Genomic DNA, 27,010 nt, shown 5'->3' with positions numbered 1-27,010 from the left:
ACAACATGTAGCCCCAAGGAGATTACCTGGGGCCCTATCTGCTGGCAGCTCAGGGACAAGCACACTGAGTTCGCCTTGGCTCCCCCTCCCTACCAGGGACAGAGTGTGCCAGGCAATCCAGAGAGAATGAGATGCCCCTCCCAGAGAGCTTAGGAGGGGAAGGAGGGGCCATGTTTTGAAGAGGCTGGAGCCAGCCGGGGCAAGGGGAAGGCTGGTTATGTGGGAGCTAGTAAGACCCAGGCCTGCATGCAGGGTTTCCCCCTGAGAACTAGCCTCTTAGGGACCTGAAGGCAGGATCCCTCAGCTGGGTTTTATTTCTCCACGGCTGATTCCCAATTTGTGTAGTCTGCTGGAAGGCTTCCCCAGCAAGGCTGAGTTGGCTCTCCAGCTCCCTGGTGAAACCAGTCACCGCATGGTCAGCTCTGCTCTGTCTGCTGATTCGGGGCTGCTGCCTGCTGTGTGGGTCTGAATGCTGGGATAGAAGATTATAGTTTGAATTTTGGTGCAGTTGTGTAGCCTGCACCTTGAGCCTTGCACCCCTTTGTGGTGAAGGGAAATTCTGGGACCGCAGCAGCCTGATTCCTGCCTGAAGAGGATCCCTGCCAGAAGAGACCAGCCCCTCTGCAGTGACTGAGTCATCTCTGAACCTGAGGCTCATTCATAGAGTGTTTAAGCGCACCATCTTTTAGTTAGTAAGTCAGGGAATTTGTTTGAGGATTTTATAACCTGCTGCATATTAAACCTGTGGAGGGATTTACCACCTTCTCCCACTTTTGAGTCCTTTGGGCAGTACTGGACCAAGTCAGCCCCAATGCTAAACCACTGCAGAGAAGAAATTTGTGGACAGAAGTAATCAAGGGTCCCAATAAAGTACGCGTACCAACGGGACACTAACCTTACAGTTGCTGGGCATCGGTGACCCTAAAAATAGTGTTTTACCCTGTTAAGTTATATTTGTCTCCTGTTTAATATAATTATGTTTAATATAGTGTATGTGTTTGTGTTATTTTCTGGGAATCTCCAACTATCTGGCAAATACCCTGGGTTAGAATTTTCCTCCCACGCTGCCCAGGTGACCCTGCCAGGAAGGAGTGAGGGGGGTGGAGGCACCGCCAAATAAATCCATAGGAAAAAATAAAGTAGAGTGGGTGGCGGGATCCAGAAGAACCCAGACCTATCCATCAAAACCTGTAAGCAGATTGGCTTTAAAGAAGGTAACCAGGTGGAGAGGGGGCGCTACAACAGTACGAATGCTCAGGGACAGAAACATAGGTGCTTAGTGAGTTTTAGTCCAGGTCTACGCTACAGGGGAAGGTTGAATTAAGATATACAACTCCAATTATGCTAATCATGTAGCAGGAGTTGACGTACCTTAATTTGAGTTTCTGTGTGGTCTCCACAGCAGGAGGATGATGGGAACAAATGTTCCCATCAGCTTCCTTTACTCCTTACAAGGAGCAGGAGTACTGGTGCCAATGGGCATGCCCTCTGCGTTCAATTTAGTGGATCTTTATTAGACCTGCTAAATCAAACTCTAGAATAGTGAAGACAAGCCCGTAGACACCTACAGGGCTGGAGCAAGCTGAGTAGGAGTTTTGTGCATCATAGTAATGCCTAAATCCCAAATTTAGGCATCTAAGTCCCTTTCTGGAACAGAGCCATTCTACCTAAATTCTTTCTTTTGTTTTGAGCTGATGTTATTCATAGTCTGTTTTGAACTATAAAGCCAAAAGTTAAGTTGTTTATTAAGACAAAATAAACTGACAAACAAAACAGCCTTCAAATATTTTAGTTGTATGACAGAACAGAAACTTTTCTTCATGCTGAAGTCTATTAGGTTTATTACTACTATTAAGTTTTTTTTTATAGAAGCACACAAAGAACCCCAATAGGACTAGGGATGTAAAAGATTAATTGGTTAACTGGCTAACTGATAAGCATTGCCATAAATGGGTTATGCTTACTAGTTCTGGTTAATGGCAGGTAGGGGCTGCTCCAGCTGCCTGGCTGAAACAGCTCTCTTCTATTATGGGACCCAGCCTGGTCTGCCTCCCTCACCACAGGTTACATGCTGGATCCATGGGAGCCCGGCTCCCTGTAAGGCTTCATTGCAGGCTCTGCAGCATAAAGCTGAAGTAAGCTTTATACTACAGAGCCCACAGAATGTAACTACTAAGAAGATATTAGTGGTTACATGGTAATCTATTTACACACATTTTTACAACCCTAATTAGGACAGGCGTTCTGTTATGACACTGTACACAAGATTACTTTGACAACTAAAGAATTCCTTAACAGTTAATGTATAGGATAATAAAAGTCCAAAGTTTTCCACAATGCAGACAGTAACTGCAAATCACGATGGCTTATATATTACCTCCAAGAGGTTAATACAGTAGTAATAAAAATAAATGAAGATACTCACATAGAGTAAGTATAAGATACAACAGTTTAAGAAGAAAGAAAAAATGATAGATTTTACATTAATCTATTTTATGATAAAACATCTGTCATTACATAAGTACTTTAATGTGTCTCTATGGTTGATAGGTTAAACATGAAAGTGATTTGTACCTTTATGGCAACTCCTCTGGTTTCTGGAAACTCCAGAAGATGATAAGTTAATTCTTCAATCCTGTTTATAGAGACTCTTCGGTTAGAAGATCTTCGTAAGGCCTGAACTAAAGCTCGTGTTCTGTTATCAATACTCACTCTTGCAATAATCTGAAGATAAACACATATGTATATTAAGAATATGAAACTACTCCAAGAGATATGCACAAAACTTGAGAAGATCTTTTCAAATTTGTGCTTTCTTAGGTTATTTCAAGAAACGTTTTTTTTAAAATATTTTTACTGAATGGAGAGGTTCTTCGTTTACCTCAATTAGAAGTGTCTATTATAAATCTAAGTAACAGTCCATCATATAACTCAGTTCAATGTTTCACCTATTCAGCTGAGATTTTAATGTAGCTTTGATATAACATTATAAAAGATAAAAGCATGACTCTGACAACTATAGTAGCTAAAAACCCCAATGTGTAAAAACTAAGCAAAGACTTGCCTTTTCTCTTTGAAGAGACAAACGCTTTTCCTTCCCTTCTTCAGTTTTGATCTCTTTGCTGCCATCCTCTTCATCTTTCAAAGATTCTTCACCTTCTTGTGTTTTATCTTGTGAAGCGGCTTTTGTCTCAGATCTCAACTTGGGGACCAGACCACCAATATAATTGTCCACAAAAGCTTGTACACTGTTACCAGGGTATGAAAGGAAGTTTGAAATGCTCTTCTTAGGGGAAGTTGGAAGAGATGTATTTGTCTTTTCAGCATCTTGAATCTCAGCTGTAGAAATTAAAGCAGATACTGACTTCATCCTATTTTCATTACTCATTATGTCACTTTCTGGTGAATCAAGTTTATCTCCAAGTATGTTCTTAGAGTCTTGTGGAAAAGCATTCCTTTTCTTCTCTTGATCCATAACAGTATTAATGCCAAAATACCAGTTGATATGATTTGCTAAAAAGTTGAAAGTCTCTCCAAAATTTGTACTGAAATAGCTTACATGAAAAAGGTTATTTTTAACATCTACAGAATATTTTAGAGTATCTTGATTAGCACTACTTTTTCTTATCAATGTAGACTCTGTGTTTTCATCTGTATGAACAAAGTCCTTTTCAACTAGGGAATTTTTGTAATTTTCCTGAGCTCCAGCACATGTAGTTTCTTTATCATTTTCTGCGTTTACCTTGAGATTATTTTCCTGAACATTACTTTCAAATGCTTTTCCAAGTATGCCTGAGTTGGGCTTGAATCGAGCTATTCGTGCAACCAGTTCACTGTGAGTGCCTGAAACAGCCTTTGAAACAGATTCTAAAGTGTTCTTAATTCGTGACATATGATTATTCACCTTTGTTAGTCCCTTGGGAGCAGAAGTGCTATGTTTAGAAACTCTATAATATAAAGTGTCACGACTATAAATGTGTTTACTATTCTCCAATGTTTTGCTTTTAGTCCATTTACATTGAGTTTTGCTTGTATGAAAAACTCTAAGAGGAATAGTGTGACTAATCCTCCAATAAAGTTTAGGTCTACACAAGTAGTACAGTTGCTTGTTTCTCTGCTTCCACCAAAGGCTCCTTGTGTTAATCAGAAAGTACAAATATGTATCGAATGGCAAATTAACTGACATTACTTATAAATATTTATGTCTTTTATATGTTGCTTCTTTACTTCTCTCCAGAAATCTTATCTCAAAAGGAGTCATATTTCATGATATTACCTGAAATGGAAAAACATTAGTAAGTTAAAATAAAAATTAGCAGTAGTTTACAAATAAATACAATTTAGTTTCCTTTCTATTTAAATAGGAAACAAACATATTCAAAAGAGAGAAGTTCTTAGGATTACAATACTACTCAGAGTATTTGGTAATGGCATACAGAACCTTCACAATATGCCAACATTTTTATGGATGACATAGAACAATGTTTCCTCAGCTCCTGTCCCCTGAGATTCCTTTTCTACTTATGCTACATTAATGACATCATCATATGGACCCACACGAAGGAGACCCTTAGACCACGGCGACTTCATCTATTTCCATCCCACTATCAATATCAGCCTGGACCAGTCCACATAAAAGATCCACTTCCTTGACACTACAGTACAAATAAATGATGGTCACATAAATGACACCCTAATGAAACTTATTCGTCGCTATTCTTACCTATAGCTTCCGTCCAGGACACATCACACAATATGTTGTCTACAGCCAGTCCCTAAGGGTACATCTACACTAGCTCATTAGTTCGAGCTAGGTAGGGTAATTAGGGCAAGCAGAGTTGCAAATGAAGCCCGGGCACCGCCATTTTTAAATCCCCCTTAGTCCATACTCCGTGCCCGCGGCTACACACGGCACGGAGTAGGTAGTTTGAATTAAAGAATGAGGAGTAACGGTAGTTTGAATTAGGATCTTTAAATCAAACTACCTACTCCGTGCCGCGTGTAGCTGCGGGTACGGAGTTCGGACTAAGGGGGATTTAAAAATGGCGGCGCTCGGAAACATGCAAATGAAGCCCAGGATATTTAAATCCCGGGCTTCATTTGCAACTCCGCTTGCCCTAATTACCCTACCTAGCTTGAACTAACGAGCTAGTGTAGACGTACCCTGATATACAACTGCATCTGCTCCAATCTCTCAGACAGAGAAAAACACCTAGAAGATCTTTATCAAGCATTCTTAAAACTTAAAATACTCACCTAGGGAAGTGAGGAAATAGATTGACAGAGCCAGAAAAGTACCCAGAAATCAAGTACTTCAAGACAGGCCCATCAACGCCACTGGTTATCATCTACAGCCCCCAGCTTAAGCCCCTCCAGTGCCTCAATGACAATCTATAACCTATCCTAGAAAATGATCCCTTTCTCTCACTGATCTTGGGAGACAGGCCAAACCTCGCCTACAGAGAACCTTAAGCAAATACATACCAGCAGTCACACACCACACCACAGATACACTCACCCAGGAATCTACCCGTGCAACAAACCCCTTTGCTAACTCTGTCCACATATCTATAAAAGTAACATCATCACAGCACCTAACCACACAAACTGCAACATGGGGGACTATTAAAAGTGCACCTCCTCTAGTGTGATATATGCCATCAAGTGCCAACAATGCCCCCCTGCCATGTATTCTTACCAAACTGGACAGTCTCTGTGACAAAGGATAAAAGGACACAAATCAGACATCAGGAATGGCAACACACAAATCTGTAGGTGACTATTTCAACCACCCTGGCCATTCAATAATGGATTTAAAAGTAGTCATTCTTCTACAAAGGAATTTTATCACCCAATTACAGGAGGAGACTGCTGAACTGAAATTCATTTACAAGTTCCACATCATCAGCTTGGGCTTGAATAAAGATCTTAACTCGTTAATGCACTGCAAAGACAATTCCTCTGCCTTTGATTTTCACATTTAAAAATAAAAAGCTATGAATGGAACACATCCAGCCTGACCCAATTAGCTTCTTTAACACTGGTTCTACAATGGACAGGTAACTGCTTTTGCTGCTATATGTAGCCTGGATTCTGTAATTTTCACTCCAACTCATCTGATGAAGCTGGTTTTTCCCATGAAAACTAATGGTACAAAATATCTGTTAATCTTTAAGGCTCACTGGACTGCTCTTTGCTTCCCACTTTAGAGTATTAGTTGAAATGCACACCAAGCCAATAAGTAGCAATCAAAGGAATTAAAATATTTGGTTGCCTATGGGAAATCAGAAGTTATTCTCCATAAAATGTCTAATAGGCAGATGAACCAAGGATAACCAGGGATAACATGAAAATGTCATCTGTAAAAACGATTTTGCCAGTCAATGTGTTGTATCTGTTCTTTGAACTAATAGTTAATTTTATACGTTGTGGCTGCAAATCCAGCACATTCCAGCAATAAAAGCAATATCTCGAACACTTTTCATGCAGACTCTTAGGGAGAGAGCACACTCCGGTATGCACGTGCAGCGTGAGGGCACGCCAGAAACACACCCGCAGCGTGATACATCGGCTGAGGGGGGCACACCCAGCAATAGGCCCGCGGTGTGACACGAGGGGGAGGACACGCCCAGGGATCTACGTGCAGCGTGACACACAGGGCGGGGGAGGGGCGAGCACACCTAGGGGCACGCGTGAAACGTGACACGCGGGGGGCGGGGCACACCCGGACTAACATACTCAGCACGACACGCGGGGGGCGGGGGACACCCCGAGACGCGCTTGGCTCAGACCCGCTTCTTCGCTCTCCCGCCCACCCCGGCGCCCGAGGGCCGCTCAGGCCTGCGCCCGGCGGGGCCCGCTGACACTTACCAAAGGGGCGGGGGGCGGCAGCCCCCGGCTGGAGCGAGGTGGCACCTGCAGGCCGATGGCCCCGCCCCCCAGCAAGGCCCTGAGGCAGCGCCGGGACCTGCCGCTGCCCCTCCCATACACGGGCAGCGCTGGGGCCGTCCCTTGTCGCGCCTGGCGCGCGGCGGGTCCCTCACAGCGGCGGGGCAAGGGGGGCAGGCGGCGGGGCCTGGAGACCGGCTCAAAACAACAACAAAGCGACGGGCAGGAAGCGGAGCGCGCCGACGCGCATGCGCCAGACGACGCACGCCGGAACCGGCCGAGCCAAGGGCGGGGCCCGCGCGGCGCTGTCCGCTGGGTGGGTTCTGTCGCGGCAGGGCCGCGCTTAGTCCCCGCCGCCCAGCCCTGCGGGTGGGTGAGCCACCTCCGCGCCGGGCCCGCCTCACCGTTCCCTCCGCCGCCGCGGGGAGCTCCCAGCGCAGCGCTGCCCGAGCCCCCCCGGGCGGGATGGGGGCAGCCTGGGCCACCTGGCAGCCCCCGGCTGTGCTCGTCCCCGGGGCGTCGGTGTTACCTAATGGGGGCTTGGCGAGCTGCTGCGTCCCTCCAGCCTAGGCGCCTGTCTTGTCACAGCGGTGATGGCAGGTGGCTTAGAGGGAATAACCGGGAAAGGTGGTGCTCTCTCGGCTGCCACTAGTCCTAGTTTCTGGCAGCCAGGGGCTCAAGGACACTGGCAGCATGAGGCTGTGACCCTGGCCATCTGGGCTAATACCTAATGTTCTATCAAATTCATGGACCATTTAGGCCAATATCATGGCTGTAGAATTTTTTTGAAATTGTGACTTTTGTGATTTTCAGCTATTTAAAGCTGACATTTCTTGGCATTGTAATTGTAGGGTCTTGACCCAAAAAGCAAAGGGAGAGGGAGGATGAGGTAGCTTTACATGTGCGCTGTTGCTGGCAGCAGTGTGGCCTTTAGAGATGGGCAGCTGGAGAACAGTTGCTATTGGACGGAAGCCCAACTCTAAAGGTAGAGACACCATCCTTCTGTGCAGCTGCTGCTGGCATGGAGTGGTTATTACTACCCTTACATCCGCACTGTTGCTGGCGAGGCATTGCCTTTAGAGCTGAGTACAGGCCAACATCCGCTATCCTCCAGCTGCCCAGCTCTGAAGGCAGCACAGATTTTTGGGTCTACAGCCCCAATTTGAGCAAGGCTGGTCTGTCCCATTAAATCTGTATATTACAGGATAAAGGCTCACAAATGACCAGAATTCATGGAAAGACAGCAGATTTCACATCTATGACGCATTTTTCATGGCCATGAATTTGGTAGGGCCTTCCTAACACCCCGGTATCTTAAATAGATCTTATCTCATTTTTTAACCTAGTTACAGGCAGTCCCCGGGTTACGTACAAGATAGGGACTGTAGGTTTGTACTTAAGTCGAATTTGTACTTAAGTTGGAACTGGCGTCCAGATTCAGCCGCTGCTGAAACTGACCAGTGGCTGACTACAGGAAGCTCGAGGCAGAGTTTCTCTGCCTTGGGCTTCCTGGAATCAGCCGCTGATCAGTTTCAACAGCAGCTGAATCTGGACGCCTGGGACAGAGCAGCTGGGGCGCTGCCGGGTAGGTCTCCACAGCGCCGCACCTCAGCGCTGTGGAGACCAACCCAGCAGCACCCCTGGAGCTCTACCCCAGGCGTCCCCAAGTCAGCTGCTGCTGAAACTGATCAGCGGCTGATTCCAGGAAGCCCAAGGCAGAGAAACTCTGCCTCGGGCTTCCTGTAGTCAGCCACTGGTCAGTTTCAGCAGTGGCTGACTTGGGGACGCCTGGGTCAGAGCAGCTGGGGTGCTGCCGGGTTGGTCCAGTAGCTCCGGGACGAGAAAAGCCCCATTCGTAAGTACGGATCTGACATAAGTCGGAGCCGTGTAACTCAGGGACTGCCTGTATAGTTTTGGTCTTCACAATATCCCCTGCAATGAATTACATAGTTGCCTGTGCTTTTGTGAAAAAGTACTTCCTTTGGTTTCTTTTAAACTTGGTGCTTTTTAGGGATTGTAAAATGTGATTATTCAAGTAAACTGTGATTATTCAAGTCAACTGCTGAAAATTTCAGTGGTTACATGAGGGGGAGGCAGGTGGTAGGCTCCCTGGGAGCTGGTGTGTATGGAAAGCTGGCTCTCCCTGTGTAGCAACTCCTGTAGACTCCACAGTGTATGTGGGGGAGAAGCAGGTGGCTCCGTGGGTGCCAGTATGCAGGGGGAGCCTCACCAGCTCCCACCTGCCCCCTCCAGCAAATACAGAGGCAGCAGCAAAGGAGGTGGAGGGCTGTGCATAACTGTGGACATTAACTGATAAGCCCACATTAACCAATGAGCCCCCCAGGGCTCTTGTATATTTCAGCAGAAAGCACAAAGCAGTACAAAGCAAAAGCACCCTTTTCTGCTGTGCCTCTGCCTCCCTGCCCTCCACAGAGATGGTGCTGGTGGGGACTGGCTTTACTGGTTCCCCCCAGCACCAGCTCCTGCTCCCTGCCCCTCTTGTATGGAACTTCTCCCTGGTTAGGGCACCATCAGCTCTACACCTTCTCATGGGGGAGATAGGACTTCATGGTCTGTGACATGTTTTTCACAGCCATGCATTTTTGTAGCCCTTATCTGTACCTTTTCCAATTCTAATATACTGTTCTGGGTTGGGTTTTTTTGGTAATAGGATGAGTAAAACTGCACACAGTATTAACATATGTGGGCATACCATGGAATTACGGAGTGGCATTGTGATATTTTGTCTTGTCGCTTTTCTAATGTTCCTAACATTCTATTCACTTTTTTGACTGTTGCTGCACATTGAGCATATATTTTCAATCAGAGAACTATCCAAAATAACACTCATGAAAGACCTTGAAGTAAACAGCTAATATAGAACCCATCATTTTGCTCATAAAGTTGGGATTATGTTTTCCACTGTTCATTACTTTGCATTTATCAACATTAAACTTCATCTGCTTTTTTGTTGCTTAGTCATCTAGTTTAGTGAGATCCCCATGTCATTCTTCACAGTCAGCTTTGGACATAACTATCTTGAATAATTTTTGTATTGTTGGTAAATTATATCACGCTGCTTAGTCTTTTTCCCAGATCATTTAGGAATATATCCAACAGTACTGGTCCCAGTATAGATCCTTGGGTGACATCACTATATACTTCTCTACATTCTGAAAACTGGCCATTTATTTCTGTCCTTTGTTTCCTGTCTTTTAACCAGCTAGTGATCCAAAAGAGGACCTTTCCTCTTCTCACATGACTATTTATATGCTTAAGAGCCTATAGTGATGGATCTTGTCAAACCCTTTCTGAAAGTTCAAATACACTATATTCAGTGGATCTCTCTTGTCCACATGTTTAAGCCTCTTACAAGTATTCTAATACATTGGTGAGATATGGTTTCCTTTTACAAAAGTTGTGTTGACTCTTCCCTAACAAATCATGTTCATCTACATGTCTGATAATTCTGATCTTTATTATCGTTTTAGCTCTGTGGGAGGCAGCAGCATGGGGGTGGGGAACAGACAGCTCCATGGAAGCTGGCATGTACAGGAAGCCAGCTTAAAAGCTGGCTCCCTATTCGCATCAGCTTCCACCTCCTCCACCTCTGATACAAAAGCAGCAGATGTGGGAGAAGGGGAGGCTGCTTGTAACAGTAAGGGTTAACTGATGAGCAGGGGCAGCCCATGAGTATAGGCCGACTTGGCTGTCGCCTAGGGTGCTGCCTTCAATGGGGCACCCAATAATGACGTCACACCGACATCACTCTGTTGAGGGCCATGCAGGTGGGGGCACTGATCACGCATTCCGGCTGGGGTGCCAGCTGCCGCAGCCTGCCTTGGGCCACCCCTGCTGATGAGCCCTTCCTGGTACACATTCATACTGGTACAAGTTCACATCCCTAGTTTCAGCCATTTTACGTCTTAGATGCCTTATCTATTAAAAGTCTTTGTAGATTAGATTCAAAGTTGTTCTTCAGGCTGGAGACCATTGTGGAGTTATTGGATCTATTGAGGCACTAAGTATGAATCTATATGAGCTGTGTGTGTCATGCTTTCTTAGATTTACATTGCATGCAGTGCGAAATGTAGTTTCCACATAGTTTTTGTGCTCAGTTATAGATAAATGTGGATTTTTTTTTCATGGATCAGATGGCACTGCCTCCTGTAGCTGTGAACTAGAATGAGACTTAAAATTAGGCATTTATAGTGCTGACTTAGGTGCACAGGTTCCTTCTACAATGGAGAAAAGTTAAGTACCTCCAAATGGAATCCACAAAAGCAAGCATGTTGAGCAGGGAGTCACCTAACCTAGTCAATAACATGCTGAAAGATGGGAGAGATAGGAAGCATGATGGGAACTAAACTACTACCCTTTAAACTGCCTAAATCTAGACCAGAGGGAAGTGCAAATCTTAAAGTATGACTCACAGCTACAAACTTCCTTCTGGAGATATAAGGTGCCACAGGACTCCTCCTCGCTTTTGCAGATTCAGACTAACACGGCTACCCCTCTGATACTTCTGGAGATAAGCTCTTAAGCCCTTTCTCAACAAATACTGAGGAAATGGGGTGGTTGGTAGTAATGTTCTTTTTTCCAGTAGCCTATATGTTATAGCAATCTGGATCTTTTCTAAGATTTAAAACTAAAGAGAAAGGAAAATCTCTTTTCATTTCCAAGCTGAAAAGTTCCAGGTTTTTTTAATCTCTTGTATGTATTTTCCTTTCTCTTTAGTTTTAAATCTTAGAAAAGACCCAGATTTCTACAACAGATTTATAGACTACTGGAAGTTATTCACCAATAATTCTCAACCAGAAAAATAGTATATTTGTTGACATGACTGTGACTGAACCAAGGCTGGGGGAGCAAGCCTCCAGCTTTGCCCCTTTTGCCAGAGGACCCAACCTGCTAGCCAAGGGCCCCCACAGACACTGTAGGGGCAGGCCACCATCATCCAGAGGGAAGTGCATGGCCCCAGCCTTCTCCCCCTCTCCAAGCATGGGAAGGATGGGAAGTGCACATCCCCAGCCTTCCCTGGCCTTAGAAGCATGTGGGGAGCTGCTGGTGTGTAGCCCCTCAACCCTGGGGAGAGCGTGCAGCCCCTCTGGCTCCGGAGCCCAGGTGTCACCTAGCCCCAGGAGGACAGGTAGCACAACCCCAGCCTTAGCAGGGCGGAAGCCCAGGTAGCCCCAGGAGACTAGGGGAGTTGTGCTAAATGAGAGGAAGACTGGGGGCAGAATGTGGGCACGGCCAGCTGGGCAGTTTTGGAAGGCATTGCCTTCGCCTGTCTTATACCCATCGCCTGTGTTTGTTGAATAAATTTGTAATTACTGTTTCACCCAGGGCTTGACTATTCGAGTGCCAGTTGAATTAGTGCAGCAGCATCAATTTAGTGGGTCTGGTGAAGACTCAATAAGTCACTGCACTTGCATCTACTCTAGACCAGTCAGGTTGGCTTAAGGTATGCCATCCAGCTATGCAAAATGTGTAGCTGAATTTGGCTTACTTTAAGCCCAAGCCACCGTAGCATCTACACTGTGGGAGGCTGACAGAGGCTGCCTTTAGCGTTCAATTTGGGGGACTACAATAGACCCACTAAATCGAACGCTAGAAAATCAACCTCTGGAGAATCACTCTTTGTAGACAAGCCCTGGGAGAGCACGCTAATGTTGATTTCAGTACTTCAGGTAAAGGAAATGGAGGATCAGAGCATCTCTACCATATCTTGCAGCTTCAGGAGGACCTTATGACCAGGATCGTCTCTGGATTCCATCCAGGCGGAGATTACAGGCAAAGTGTGGACCTCAGGAATATGTACTTAAGGAACAAAATAGAGCAGCTCAAAATCTTTTCAGATCAACTAGTCCTTTGGGACTGAGTGTATCTTGAATGTTCTTCCTATTTGGTGTAAAGTGTCCATCTATCACAGAGTTAAGCTTGCCTGGTTGGCAAAAGAAATGGGAATATCCAAGGGGACTCAAAGTTAAGGCTGTATAGTGACTATCCAAAGCATCTGCCTGTGATGGATTGGCCAGCAGGACCCCAGATGCTCTGCACCAGTCCTCCATTAAAATTATGTTGTTTAACTAGTTAACTTTTTTAATGGGCTTTTACATCCCTAATAGGGCTACACATTTGTCAAGGGCTATTATTTTGGCAGAAAAATCACGAGAGACATATTTTGATGAAATGGATATTTATTACAATTATTTGGGTTTTCAAAATGTTCTGTCTCCTATAGTAAGAAGCATAACAGCAGCAGGTTTTCACAACATTCCTCATCCCCTATGTGTGGAAACAGATCAGGGGATTAGGAAACAATGAATAATGGAATACATGAATTCTGTGACTCCCTCTACTCACATCACAAAATTTAGACCTCAATCCTTAAAGTTGTTCTAGAACCTTGTGGGCATTCCTCATGGACTTCAGTCTTGGTTCATGGTAACTGACATGCATAGAGCAGCTTGCAGGATTCGAATATTACTTCCCTAGTTGTTAACCCCTTTACGATGCAATATATGCATTATTTATTTGTTTGTTTGTTTGTTTTTAGGACATTTCTAACTGAACTGTTAATAATGGAAATTAGCTCTCAAGGTGACTCAGGCCCCTGGGGCTGTTTACACTGCAGCACTATTTTGGGATACTGGGGGTATCCCGAAATAGCTATTCAGCTTCTTTTGAGAGTGCCCACTATTTTGAAATATCATGGGCTCACTACACTGATGTCCCTGTAAACCTCATTCCATGAGTAGTAAAGGATGTGTTGAAACATCAATTTATTTCGAAATAAGTTGTCATAAGCTATGCAATTTGCATAGTTCAAATTGTGTAGCTTATTTTGAGCTACAGATTAGGGACGTTAAGGATTAGTCGACTATCCGATAAGCAAATGCTTATCAGATAGTCAACAGGATAGTCGACTAGTCGCTTCCTCTGCCCTTGTTGCCTCTATAAGGGAGAAGTGGGGGTAGTTCAAAACAGCAGTGCCACGTGGAGCCTGGGGTCAGCTGGGGACTCCCCAGCTGACCACGCGCTCCATGCAGAGCTGCCTCTTTGAAATGCTGCCACACCATTTCAAAGGGGCAGCGCCGCCTTATCGACTAATCGAATAGTTGATGCAAAAATGCATTGACTATTCGAGTAGTCAATTACACACTACTTAATATCCTTATTATGGATGCAGTGTAGACGCACCCTGAGGGATGCACAACACACCCCTAATAAAACTGATGTACTTCAGAATATTGGTAAGTTTTTATACAATTTGGTTGCATATTAGGCAAATGTTATTTGAGATTTTGGAAGTATTATAAGATTATTGCTTGATTTCAATATCTCGAATTATCAAATATCTTGGGGAAAATACTGTTTGTTTTTCACACTAATATAGTTTAATCATATTTAAAAACCTTATACTAGTCTTAATTTTAAAAAAAATAAAGACTGTATTCTGCATCTTAACACTAGATGGCAGCCAAAAGTGGCTAAAACCCTTATGTTTCAGAATCATTAGATAAGATTAATTTACAGTTTGATTTTATATGCTGAAAGTTCTGAAAATATTGAGAAAGAAGAGTACTGGATGTGTGTAAAAGTTATGATCTTCTCATGTTAGATACGTTCAGCTCCTGTCAAGTGATGCTGTGGTTTCTGGTACAGAAGCTGTCAATTGACTGGAACAGTTTCTGTTGTAGCTAGGCTTTCTTACTGCTTTTTGCTCCCCACATTCCTACAGTATTCCTCTCCCTGCCCCCCAGGAATAATTTATAAGCTAGTCTTAAACAAATGAACCAGATACATAGCCTACTGAGAAGACTTTTGTTAACAATGGTCCCTATGGCTAAGCTTGCACTTAGTAGCTCCTGAAAACAATGCTGTGAGACCTGATTCTGTGATACACAAGTGTCTTCAGCTCTCATTAGCTTATTGGAAAATAGACAGTGCTCAGCACCTTACAACATGGTAATGTGATAGTGAACCCCAATTGACAGAAAGAAGAGACTGAAATGAGAGTTTTAGAAAAAGCAAATCATTTTGATAGAGAGTTACAAACTAGCATGTTGTAGTACATATCCAGAAATCAGTCAATTTAAGGAACAGGAGGACCTTTCTGAGCAGTTTCCCATTTTTCTCAGTCCCAAATCCAGCTGCATATACTCAAAAAGAGGTTCTAAGGAATTCCTGTAGCGGGAAAGTCAGGTTCAATAATCACATAAGGACACATTCATCTCATAAGAATAGACATTGTAGGACTGGCTAGGAACTTGGGATGCCTTTAAGTCCAGCCTTGTGTAGGGGTGGGGCCTCGACTATCATGACAGGTGTTCATCCAACTTGCTCCTAAGAACTCCAATGATTGGGACTCCACAACCTCCTTGGAAGTCTGTTCTAGAATTGAACTGCTCTTGTAGCTAGAAAGCTATTTCTAATATTAACGTAAATATCCCTTGCTGTAAATTAAGCCCAATCTTGTCCTATCTTCAGTGGATATAAAAAACAACTGATCACAGTCATCTTTGTAGCAGCCCTGAATGTATTTGAAAACTTATTATTATAACTCCTCAGTCTTCTATTCTCAAGATTAAATATTCCCAGTTTTCTTAACTTTTTGTCAAAATTTTATCAAATTTCTGTTGTTCTTGCATGGATTCTCTTCAGTTTGTCCACATCTTTCCTACAGTATGTCACCCAGAACTGGACTCAACAGTGGTCTCACTAAGGCTTATTGGAATAGGACAATTACCTCCCATATTTTATATATGGCACTCCTTTTAATACTTCCTAAAATGATATTAACATTTTTTGGAGCTACCTCACATTGTTGACTCATTCTATTTGTGATCGACTGTAACCTGTAGATCCTTATCAGCAACACTACCACTTAGCCAGTTATTCTCCATTTTGTAGGTGTGCATTTTATTTTTTCTTCCCAAGTGAAGGCCATTGCACTTGTTTTTACTGAATTATATCTTATTTCAAGTCAATTCTCCAATTTGTCAAAGTCATTTTAAATCCAAATCCTATCTTTCAATGGCCTTACAACCCTTCCCTGCTTAGTGTCATCCATACATTTTATAATCATATTTCAACTCCATTATCCAAGGCATAAATAAAAATATCGACTAGTAGAAAAGACCCAGGACTGACTTGTCGGACCCCACTCAATATGTCCTTTCAGTGACAGCAAGGCAACTACTCTTTGTACCGTCTTTCAACCCGCTATACACTTCCTTTTAATAATATAAACTAGAACACATTTTACTTGTTTGCTTATAAGAATGTCACATGGGACTGTGTTCAAAAGCCTTACTGAAGTCAAGATATGTCATGTGTACTGCTTCTCCCTTATCCACGAAGCCAGTAAAGAAGGAAATTAGGTTAGTATGACATGACTGGTTCTTGTCAAATCTATTTTGGCTATTCCTTATGACCCTGTCATCATCATCTAGGGCATGTCTATGCTAGGAAATAATTTAAAAATAAGTAAATTTGAAATAATAACTCCCGAAATAACAAAATCAAAATAGTGTGGTCACACTACAGGGGAGCATCAAAATAGCTAAGAATTATTTTGAGGGCAGACACTTCCTGTGGCTGCTTGGTTAGGCAACCTGTGATGCATGCTTTCAAGGGCTCCTCTCTATGGCCGTGTCTCACACATCACTTCGACATTGCTTCCCCCTCTTGGGACATCAAACAGATGCAGTATGCTCTGGTTGCCCTTGCAGATGCCACAGCACTAAAAACATGGAGCTGGAGCTGCTGCAAAGCAGTGCCAGACTCATGGGCCTTGCGCTGCACCTCATGGTACAGTTTGTCCAGACAGCCCACATGCTGCTCCAGTAGGACAACAACCAGCCCAAACAGGAGGACCTCTTCACCCAGGTCCTGGTCCTGCTGCTGCTGTCTCAAATGCCTCTCAATCCCCTGGACACGGTTGAACACCACTTCTGGTGGAGGGCGACCAGTTTGGACTGGTGGGACCACATCATCATGCAGTGATGGGACTACCAGCAGTGGCTCCAGAACCTCTGCAAGCTGAACACCACCTTCCTGGAGCACTGTGAATGGCTCACTCCTGCCCTTAGGCAACAGGACACCCAACTAGAACCACACAGCCCCTGCAGAAGTGTGCTGCCATCGCTCTGTGGAAGCTTACCACTTCCTGCTTTGTCGGGAACCAGTTCAGCATGGGGAAATCCACAGCTGGGGCCATGCTTCTGCAGGTAGCCACTGCCATCAACAATGTGCTTCCACAGAGAGTCATCACTCTGGGCAATGTTGACACCATCGTGGATAGCTTTGCCCCTACGGGCTTCCCCAACTGCGGGGAGAGGATACGTAGATGGCACACACATCCCCATCCTGGCTCCTGACTACTGTGCCTTGGGCTACATAAACAGAAAGGGGTACTTCTCAATGGTGCCCTCATGGACCACAAAGGATACTTCACTGACATCAGTGTCAGCCGATTGGGGAAGGTGTATAACGTTTGCATCTTCCAGAATTCATGCCTGTTCCAGAAGATGCACACCTGCACTTTATTCCCTAACTGAATCATCAGGGTTGGGAACATGGACATGCCCATCTGCATCCTGAGGAACTTAGCCTACCCCTTGCTCCCCTGACTCATGAAGCATTACATAGGCAGCCTCGAACCCAAAAAGGAGAACTTCAACACCAGGCTGAGCAGGTGCCATATGGTGGTGGAGTGAGCATTCAGCTGCTTAAAGGGGAGATTTAGAAGTCTCTTCACCCCCCTGTATTACGTTATTGGATTTTAAGAGGAGCAGCCAGATCACTGCTGCACCCACGGGGGAAAGGGGTGTTTGCCCCAAAATCTATAAAAAGGGGGGGCCATGTGAGGTGTCAAATGAAAGCTTATGTCCTACTGATTCTTTGTATGCTACTCATGTACTTCTGTGATGTTAATATGGATTCTGTGCTGGTACAGTAAAACTCCATTAGTCCGTCATCCAATGCTCTGGAACTCCTGATGGTCCGGCACCATCAGGAACCCGGAAGTGCTCTGGCTGCGGGACAATTGGAGCTGCTCTGCGCCCGGCTTCCCCGATTCAGCTGCTGCTGAAACTGACCAGCAGCTGAATCGGGGAAGTCGGAGGCAGAGCAGCAGGGGTGCTGCTGGTTCGGTCCCATAGTGCTGTCCCGACAGAGCAATGGCCTGGATTGCCTGCTGTAAGGAAGGAATGTCCAATGAATGACTATGCTAACTAGCACTGCCCCAAGGACAATGAGTCTCAAGGTGGCCAATGGCAATGCACACCCAAGGAATGCATCTGGAAACCAATCAGGACATAATGGCTGCCAGCATGTGAAACACAGATAGGTAACTTGGGAGATACCAGTAATGGATATAAAAGTGCCATGAGGCGGACTTCATCTTGTCTGTAATCTTGCTACTGATCCCAGATGCAGCCTTGCAAGGGACAGAGAGCCGGGAAGGATTGCTGACCCATCCTGACATAGGATGTACACCAGAGACTTTTAAGATAGCAGTTTGTAACATCTCTGCTAAGAGCCTGCATCAAGAACTTGGTGATTGGTGTATGTAATATATTCTCATTAACAACCTTACTCTCAGCCTTTTCTTTCTTTTGTTAATAAACCTTTAGATTTTAGATTCTAAAGGACTGGCCCAGTGTGATCTTGTGGGTAAGATCTAAAGTGTAAATTGACTGGGAATCGTGACTGGTTCTTTGGGACTGGGAGAACCCATTCAGGATAGGTGAGATTGGGTTCTATACCTGTGTGTAAGGCCTGGAGCTGATTGTGGCATAGAGAGAGCTGGAGTGTCTGAGGGGTTTTGCTCATGAGGCTTCCTGCTGGCCGGATTGGCAGCTGAAGCGCTCGGTGTGATTGGTTTGTGGCCCATTTGGGAAAGGTCTCCAGCCTGGGGCTGTAAGGAGCCCTGGTTTTGAGCAATTCATCCTGAGCAGATGCCCTCAGCGGTGCCCAGACCTGGCCCGGTCCATCACACCTTGGATCTCAGTGAGTGCAACATCCCCTTTGTGGTGGCAGCCTTCTGTGCGCGCCACAACCTCTGTGAGAGCAAGGGGGAGATTTTCTTGCCAGGGTTGGGGGCAGAGGCTGAAAGGCTGGCCAGATTTTATGAGGAGCTGGACACCAGTGCCATTCAAAGAACACACCAAGGGGCTGTGCTTATTCAGGAGGCTTTGAGGGAGAATTTAAGTTGAGGCCAGCTGTGAAGCCTAGCCCTAATCTCTGAGCTGACACAGAAGGTATGATGGATAGGAGGAGTGCTGGCCAGCCCCTGGTGATTAAAAGTTTAAATTCAGGTAGCGAGCAAGGGTGTTGGCAGGGAGCCAGAAGAACCAATGGGAATATGGTGCTAAAATTTAACTTATGTAAGATACCTTGCCTGTTGCCTGTTTTCTTTGTGTGGGGAACTTAAGTCAGGAGTTGAGAGATAAATAATGATTTAAACCCAGGTAGGACTACCATATCTCCAAAGAATTTGGGACATGGAAGTGGACGGAACCAGGAAAGATCATGAGTAAATAAATAGAAAAAGTGTATCAAGTCACGATCAAGGTATTTTTCTTTATTTTTGTGGTTTGGTTTGAACAGCTCTGTGTGAATCTATGCCTCCCTCCCCCATTCACTATCGAAGAGTTGTTCCCAGAGATTTTTCTCTGTTTTAATTTGTTTTACTTAGTTGCTCTGTAACACCTAGCAATCAAGTATCCTTTAATAAGTAGATTTTCTGTTTTGTTAATAAAAATCCCCTTTTTAAGGTGATGATTTGATTCTTATGTCCTGGAAAGAAACAGGGGCTCTGTGTGTGTATGTCTGCCTGCCTAAGACGAACAGTCAGCTACCAGAGACTGCGGCTTGTTTTTTTCTTTTCAAGCTCTTTTTAGGGCAAAATAGTTTGGGGTACCCTGAGGAAGGAATTCAAGTGTTCCCTCCTGTTTTTTTTAGGGTTAAGTCACTTGATGGTGGCAGCTTTTTTGTTGTTGTTTATTTCTCATAGCCAATGTATCTGTCATTCTGAGTGGATTTTGTAAGTAGAGCCTAGAGGCAAGGTATTTAAGGTCTTTGCGAGCCTCCACCTTCTGCACTTGAAGTGCCAGAGTGGGGATCATCCCTGACAGAAGATTTCAATTCAGATGATGGCAATGTGCTTCAAGCAAGGCCATCTGTTGCCTTGGCAGTGGGAACTTTCCTGCAGGGGCACACATGTCCCAGGGAGAATCGCTACACCCATGGGAAGGTGCCAGCCAGGCTAGGAACCTGTGGGTGGAAGAGGTGGATGCAGTGTCTCAGCTTCCTTCTGTGTTCCGCACACGCCAAGTTCAGCACTGGTGGCATCCCACAGAGAGAGAACTTCTATCCCTGCCCGCTGAAGGAGGGGTGGGGTGTTGAGGGACGTATGTGTGAGTGGAAGAAGCTGCTTGCCAGAGAGAGTGCTACTGAGGTCTCCTCTTCTTCCTCCCCTCAGCAGGTTCCCATGCATGGGGTTGGTCTCCTCTGCATCAACACATTTGACTGAGAGCGGATACTACCCGAGTGTGGGCATGACCCTGTGCCATGTGTGATGCTGCTGTGTGGTTCCATGACCACAACCTCCTTAGTCGTGGATTATTGTGGGAAGGTGTCCCACCATGGAGGCCAGAGTAAGGCAGGCCTCTCCTGGAACCTTGTGAGAAGGATGGAGGGTTTTCTGTGTGTGTGTGTCATGGGGCTGAGCGTTCCGGACTGGTGATCCATGGACCCACGTGCACGGGCTGTTGTGCGACCCTGAGGTTGAGAAGACTGAGAGAGGAGCACACAGCCTCTTGCAGCCTGCCATCTGTCCCTGTGCGTGCATAGGGAAAGTTATAGAACTCACGTGAAGTACCTTCCCCGTGTTCATCCAAGGCCTGGGAGACATTCTGGGAGGGAAGGACTGGTTGCAAGGTGAGGATCAACTCTTGGTTTGCAGGCATGATTGCCTGTCTGACCTGCTCCTTGTCATCCTCCACAATCTTGCCCTCATGGAAGGTGATGCCAGATGTGTCCTGACTAGAGCTGATGATGATGGGGGAGAGGAAGGGATGGAGAGGTGACCAACCCTCCTCCCAGGATGACATCAAATTACTCATAGTAGTGGCATGTGGGTGGTGCCACCCCAGAGTGTCTACTCTGTTCCCTGGCCTTGTTGTAGGTCTGCTGGAACTTTTATTTTCATCCAACCTGGTCGAGGGTGTGGTTGTCTCCCTTGTCAGCCAGGATGGTGGCCATCCAGCCATAGACATCGGTGTTGTGCTCTCTGTTAAGGATATCCTGGAGGTTGGTCTCCTTGCCCTAGGATCTCCACACCAGTCCAGGCCAGTGCTCTCCTGTGTTTCTGGCCAATGACAGTTGAGGGTGCTGTGAGAATGCTGAGGTTGCTCATGGCTCTATTGGCCCCTGTTGTATGGTATGGAGCTTGCCAAGCTGGCCACATGCCACAAGCCTTTTTCCTGTAGCCTAATGTTTTCAGCTCCACAGTAGAAGGGAATTAGTGTGCTCCACAAGTGCAGCAGTGAGAGTCCATTGGAGGCCAATTATTTTGATTTAGCAGCGCCATATCATCCACACTAATGCTATTTTGAAATAACAATTTCAAAATAAGCGTTAATCCCCAAGGAAAGCAAGAGTGTAGATTTCAAAATAACCAACTCATTATTTCGCAGTAATGGGCTGCATAGTGTGAATGCTCCATTTATTATTGCAAAACAAGGGGGAGGGTTATTCCGAAATAACTCCCTAGTGTAGACCAGTGCCAAGATGCCTACAAATTACCTTCCCTTCCATAATGCTTGTGGCTAGTTCCTAATGAATGGGTTATAAATCTGTAGTAAACAAACACTAGAGGGGTTCCTAAAAGAGAGAGAAGAGAAAATGATCTACAATGTATGGGAATGTTACACCAATATGTGGGCAGTAACCATATGAAGAAAAATCTCTGGGAAATTGTTTTAAGACAAAAAAAGAATAAACTGAGACCAGTGTCAGGGTTGTAATTCATTCTAGACCCTACTAGAGCAAAGGTCAATTTTGAGGGAATTGAGCAGAATGTTCTAGTCTGAACTCTGCCAGAGTATGTCTACACAGAAAAGTTATTTTGAAACATTAAGATTTTGGTTTCTAGTCCTTTTGACTCTTGGTGATATGCCTAACCCATTAGACCACAGTGGGTCCTAGACAAGTTCCTTACAGGCAGTGAGACTGATTGTGTTGCCTGAGAGATGCTGTGGTTTAGGTTTAAAATCAGAAATCACAAAACTTAGTTCTATTTCTGGGCCCGGCAGTGGTTTTTTTCTATAGCATTGGGCATATCGCTTCATCTGACTTAAAAAGTTTACTTAATAAATAACATTTGTCAAACTCTATTCAAACACAAAGTGCTACGGTGTGACAGAGATAGCAGTAGGATCTAGTCTAAGGCTGATTAGAAATTTCTATCAAAAACTGGTAGGGTTTTTTGACTAAACAAACATTTCCATGGATTTTTTTCTGTTTTCTATAGAAAATTTTGCTTTTTCAACCTAACATTTTCAGTTTTCAACATTTTAAATGAAAAGCTGAAATCTTCCATGGGAAAACCATCTCAGAACCTTAATCCACTGGAAAATGAATACTTGTGTAGGAAAATCTAAGTGCTAATCCTTGAAGTCCTTGGGCATTGTGACGGCGCGTTGGGGTCCCCCGTCTCCTGCACCACGAAATGGCACGAACAGACTCCACCAGCCAGTAGAATGGAGGTAGTTTATTGCTTCTCCAGGATATAGCACAGCACAGATGTAATCTGGTTACAGGAACTGGGGCTAAGAGGCCTCAGTGCCCCCCCTTGAAATGGGGGAGTCCCAAACCCCTCCCCAGCTCCTTCTCCCCTGCTTTCCAGACAGGAACTATCTCACTCTCCTCCAGCCCAGCCCCCAGCCAGGGCAGCATCCACCTTCCTTTGTTTCTCCCCATGGGGGGTGGCTGGTCAGACCAGTTTGGAGCCACCTTTGCATAATGACTCCCCCCTTCCCTGCTGGGTCTTGCTACAGACAGCAGAGGTTGCCACAGCCCTAGCAAGTTACCCCCACTACGTCACAGGCATAAAGAGGCCAGGGGATTTTTTTGTACTGGCATAACTATTTCACCTATGGTATGATTTTTTTTAAACCAAATTAGTTATACTGGTACAATCTCTAACATGGATGGAGTTATAGTGGTATAAATGTGCCTTACAGCTTATTCCTATGAGGGAAGTGTAATAAGATATACTTAAATATTAAATGCTTGAATTGTTACTACCTCCTTTCTAAAAGGGTTGTTCTTTAACTATATAGCTTTTGTATTTAGACAAGTCCTTGCTCTTTTTGCCAATGTCCTATACACAATAATCCATCTGCTAGTAATTATCCTGTTCTCAGAAGGAACTCTTGCTGTGTTTACTGACTGTACTTATATTAAGATCCAAGAACATATTTTTTATCACTAGGAAATTTTTTATTTAAAATTAGATCAGTTCTTATTTCCCCAAGGGTCTAGCGGAAGACAGTATTGTAAAAAATGAAACAAGTGTCCCTTCTTTTCCATTATTGACCTGTTAAAATGCATTGTGGGCTATTTCATTCAGCATGATATTTTGTGACATATGTTTTAATCTTAATTAAGCTACATGAATACTAGACAAACAGCATGATATTATCCAAACATTCTCTATATAGATGCACTCAAATACTTCTTAACAATCGCAAACAAAATCTGTCTCCTCTCAGCTGGTCAGGTTTCACGGCCTTGGCACTTGTGGTGGCATAATCCTAGTTCCTCTTCTGAATTTACAGTATAGATAGACCAGAATTTCTGGGTCCAATTCCTTAACTGAACAGACAAACCAGCAGTTCATCATTTAAGCAACAGCTGCTCATTGCATCTATGCCTGTAGCTGTGCCAGACCTACTTCTTTTACTGGTCCTTCCTCCAACTCATGCCTTTTCCCAGATCTAGTCTCTGCCTTCTTCCAAACCTTCTTGCTCTTGGCTCTGACCACTACCTTGTCTCCTGATGATGACTGTAGTTTGGTCTTCCAGTTCTATTCTGACTCCTGACTCCACCTATTGGCATGCCTCCCAACCCAGACTCCAGTTCAGCTGTCGGGCTCTGCTCTGACCACTGAAGCCTGATTCTTGTTCTGACCACTAAGTTGCACTGTCACACACCAGGGTGTAGGCAGTTTCAGAAGTTCACAGAAAGATAGTGATAAGAAGAGACATAACTTCACAGCATGGAGGTCCCTTCTGGAAAGACCCTGGCAGGAACCCTATTAACCTCTTGAATATTGTTGATATCCTGTAGGAACTGTGATCTTAGTTTGCCCCACTGCGTGATCAGAATGTGATTTTTCAGCCCTAGATATAAGCTCATGCACCAGCTTATGTTCTCTCAACTATTCAGTTCCCATGCCACAGTTCCATAGTTCCCTCTTGGATACATTTAATGGGGCAGTGCCATGTTTTGTGGGTTCCTTAGTCAATGCTGTCTCCTGTTCATATTGTGACTTTAGACATACCCCATGGAACAAGTCCAAGTAACTAAACTTCTGATGAGAGAGGCCCTAAAATGGTTGAACCAACTCCTTGAACACTATGTAATAACTTTGTACAGGCAGTGATGAGCATCTTTGATTTTTCTAATTGAGAAAATACTGCAGAAGCTTCTGTTCTCCCTTTCCGGCAAGATCTCTACTGTGTTGCTGAGTGTGCAGTTGAATTTCAAGGTCTTGCTTTGAACACCCAATGGAATGTGGCTGCTCAGTGAAGCTACTTTAGGCAAGGGCTCAATTTATTCTATCAAAATTGAATTAACATGGGAAGAAGCACTGCTTGATGCAGGAGCTGTAAATTGACCAAGAAATCTGTTGTGCTACCCTGTCTTCCACAACTTCACTTGTCCTACTAAACTCTGAGCTGACGCAAGTTGACCGAATCCAGCACCATTGTTCCACTGATGAAAATAGTCATAATGAAGGTAACAGTATCATGAAGCAGAGCAGGAAGCCCTCAGAGTTGTCCATACTCTTCCACTTTGTTAGCTGATGATTACTAGTTGTTTTCTGCTCTCAGGTGAGCTTTTTGCAGACCTAATCTTCTGGGCTCTATGACCCATTGGTGCTTCCCTTGGTTCAAGGTTCTGCCTACAGCAAGACCTCCTCTATTGTGGGATTATCCTGATATTCCCAAGGACAGTTCCTGGCTTTATGTGTTAAATTGTGTAGGCTTGGCTTGACATGAGTAATTGGACAAGTGTGAGACCTTATTTCTTGGCAAAAAGGAATAGGGAGGTAAATGGATCAACACATTGGAAACAGAATGTCTGTACTAGCTGAGATAAGGGGGAACATCCAGGGAACCAATGACAATGGACACATATCATAGGGTCCTCTTACCTGTAGTTACATCTCCTCCAGAGTGCTCTGGGGATTAACTCTTTCTGGGCCTGACGCTCCCTTCTGCTGTTCACTGGTATGACCTGCTGCTGCTCTCTCTCTCTCTCGTTCACTCGTTGACTCAGGATGCTCTGTCTTCTGGGCATGGCTTCTCAGCTAAGTCACTTTTTGTTTTCTCCTTCTGTGGTATCAAAGTATCTTCCCCCAAAATGGCACTCATGTTACTACCTAGACTGTGCCACATCCCCAATGACTGATAGAGGAACCTGGGCTCACTCTGTACTCCAGGTTTCAGCTCAGGGACCTTCTAATCAGTGGTCAAGCCCTGTACCATATTAAACCTTGCTGCCTTTTCCTTGAGCCTTTGCTTACACCCTCTCCACCTAGTTTCCCTTCTTTCCCTCTCTACTGTCCAGAAAGTGGCTATAGCAAGGATGGGTAAACTATGGCCCACATGCTGTGTCCAGCCCATCAGACCATTTAATCTGTTTCTGGGAACTTCTGCCAGAGAGCAGGGTTGTGGGCTTGCCCCACTCTGGCGCTCTAGCTAAATAGCAAGGTCAGGGAGTTTGCCCTGTCTTATGAATGCTATGGCTCCCTGTGGATCCCAGAAGCATCAGCATATCCACTCAAGCTCTTATATACAGGGGCATCCAGGGGGCACCATTGGCTGAGAATCACAGCCAATGGGAGCTGCAGGCGCAGTGCCCGGAGATGGGGCAGAGTGCAGCCGCCTGGCCACACCTCCATGTAGGAGCTGGAGGTAGGCAAGCTGCTGGTGCTGCTGCTCCTAGGAGCTATTTCAGTCAAGTGCAGCCCAGAGCCTGCACCCCCCAAGCTTCCCCACACCCGAGCCTCCCTACCTTAGCATCAGCTCTGATCCCTCTCATGATCTCTGAACACCTCAGCCCCACCCCAGAGCATCCTAGTGCACCCCAAATCTCTCATCCTCAGCTCCACCCCAGAATCTTTGCACTGCTTCTGGGGGTGCAGGAAATATAGAATCATAGAATACTAGGACTGGAAGGGACCTCGAGAGGTCATCGAATCCAGTCCCCTGCCCTCATGGCAGGACCAAATACTGTCTAGAGACCATCCCTGATAGACATTTATCTAACCTACTCTTAAATATCTCCACAGATGGAGATTCTACAACCTCCCTGGGCAATTTATTCCAGTGTTTGACTACCCTGACAGTTAGGAACTTTTTCCTAATGTCCAACCTAAACCTCCCTTGCTGCAGTTTAAGCCCATTGCTTCTTGTTCTATCCCCGGAGGCCAAGATGAACAAGTTTTCTCCCTCTTCCTTATGACATCCTTTTAGATATCTGAAAACTGCTATCATGTCCCCCCTCAATCTTCTCTTTTTTAAACTAAACAAACTTAATTCCTTCAGCCTTCCCTCATATGTCATGTTCTCTAGACCTTTAATAGGGGTCATTCTCGTTGCTCTTCTCTGGACCCTCTCCAATTTCTCCACCTCTTTCTTGTAATGTGGTGCCCAGAACTGAACACAGTACTTCAACTGAGGCCTAACCAGCGCAGAGTAGAGCAGAAGAATGACTTCTCGTGTCTTGCTCACAACACACATGTTAATGCATCCCAGAATCATGTTTGTTTTCTTTGCAACGGCATCACACTGCTGACTCATATTCAACTTGTGGTCCA

The 27,010-nt window shown here is 44.9% G+C and overlaps 1 protein-coding gene across 1 annotated transcript in view; it reads right to left on the bottom strand.

Annotated features, from left to right (window-relative positions):
* PNPLA8 (patatin like domain 8, phospholipase A2) overlaps nt 1–7,135 on the bottom strand; it is a 60,150-nt gene extending 53,015 nt beyond the window's left edge. The window contains exons 1-3 of the mRNA XM_006122501.3: nt 6,871–7,135; nt 3,065–4,276; nt 2,575–2,724 (exon numbers count right to left, since the gene is read on the bottom strand). Of these exons, the coding sequence (XP_006122563.3) occupies nt 2,575–2,724; nt 3,065–4,186 (1,272 nt within the window). The 5' untranslated portion in view covers nt 4,187–4,276; nt 6,871–7,135. The remainder of the gene's footprint in view (nt 1–2,574; nt 2,725–3,064; nt 4,277–6,870) is intronic.
* Nucleotides 7,136–27,010: the final 19,875 nt, after the last annotated feature.

The sequence above is a fragment of the Pelodiscus sinensis genome, chromosome 1, assembly GCF_052426305.1.
Source record: "Pelodiscus sinensis isolate ZL-2025 chromosome 1, ASM5242630v1, whole genome shotgun sequence".
In the NCBI taxonomy this organism is placed as follows: Eukaryota; Metazoa; Chordata; order Testudines; family Trionychidae; genus Pelodiscus; species Pelodiscus sinensis.
Note: the sequence above shows the minus strand (reverse complement) of the source record. Positions and strands in the feature narration are given on the sequence as shown.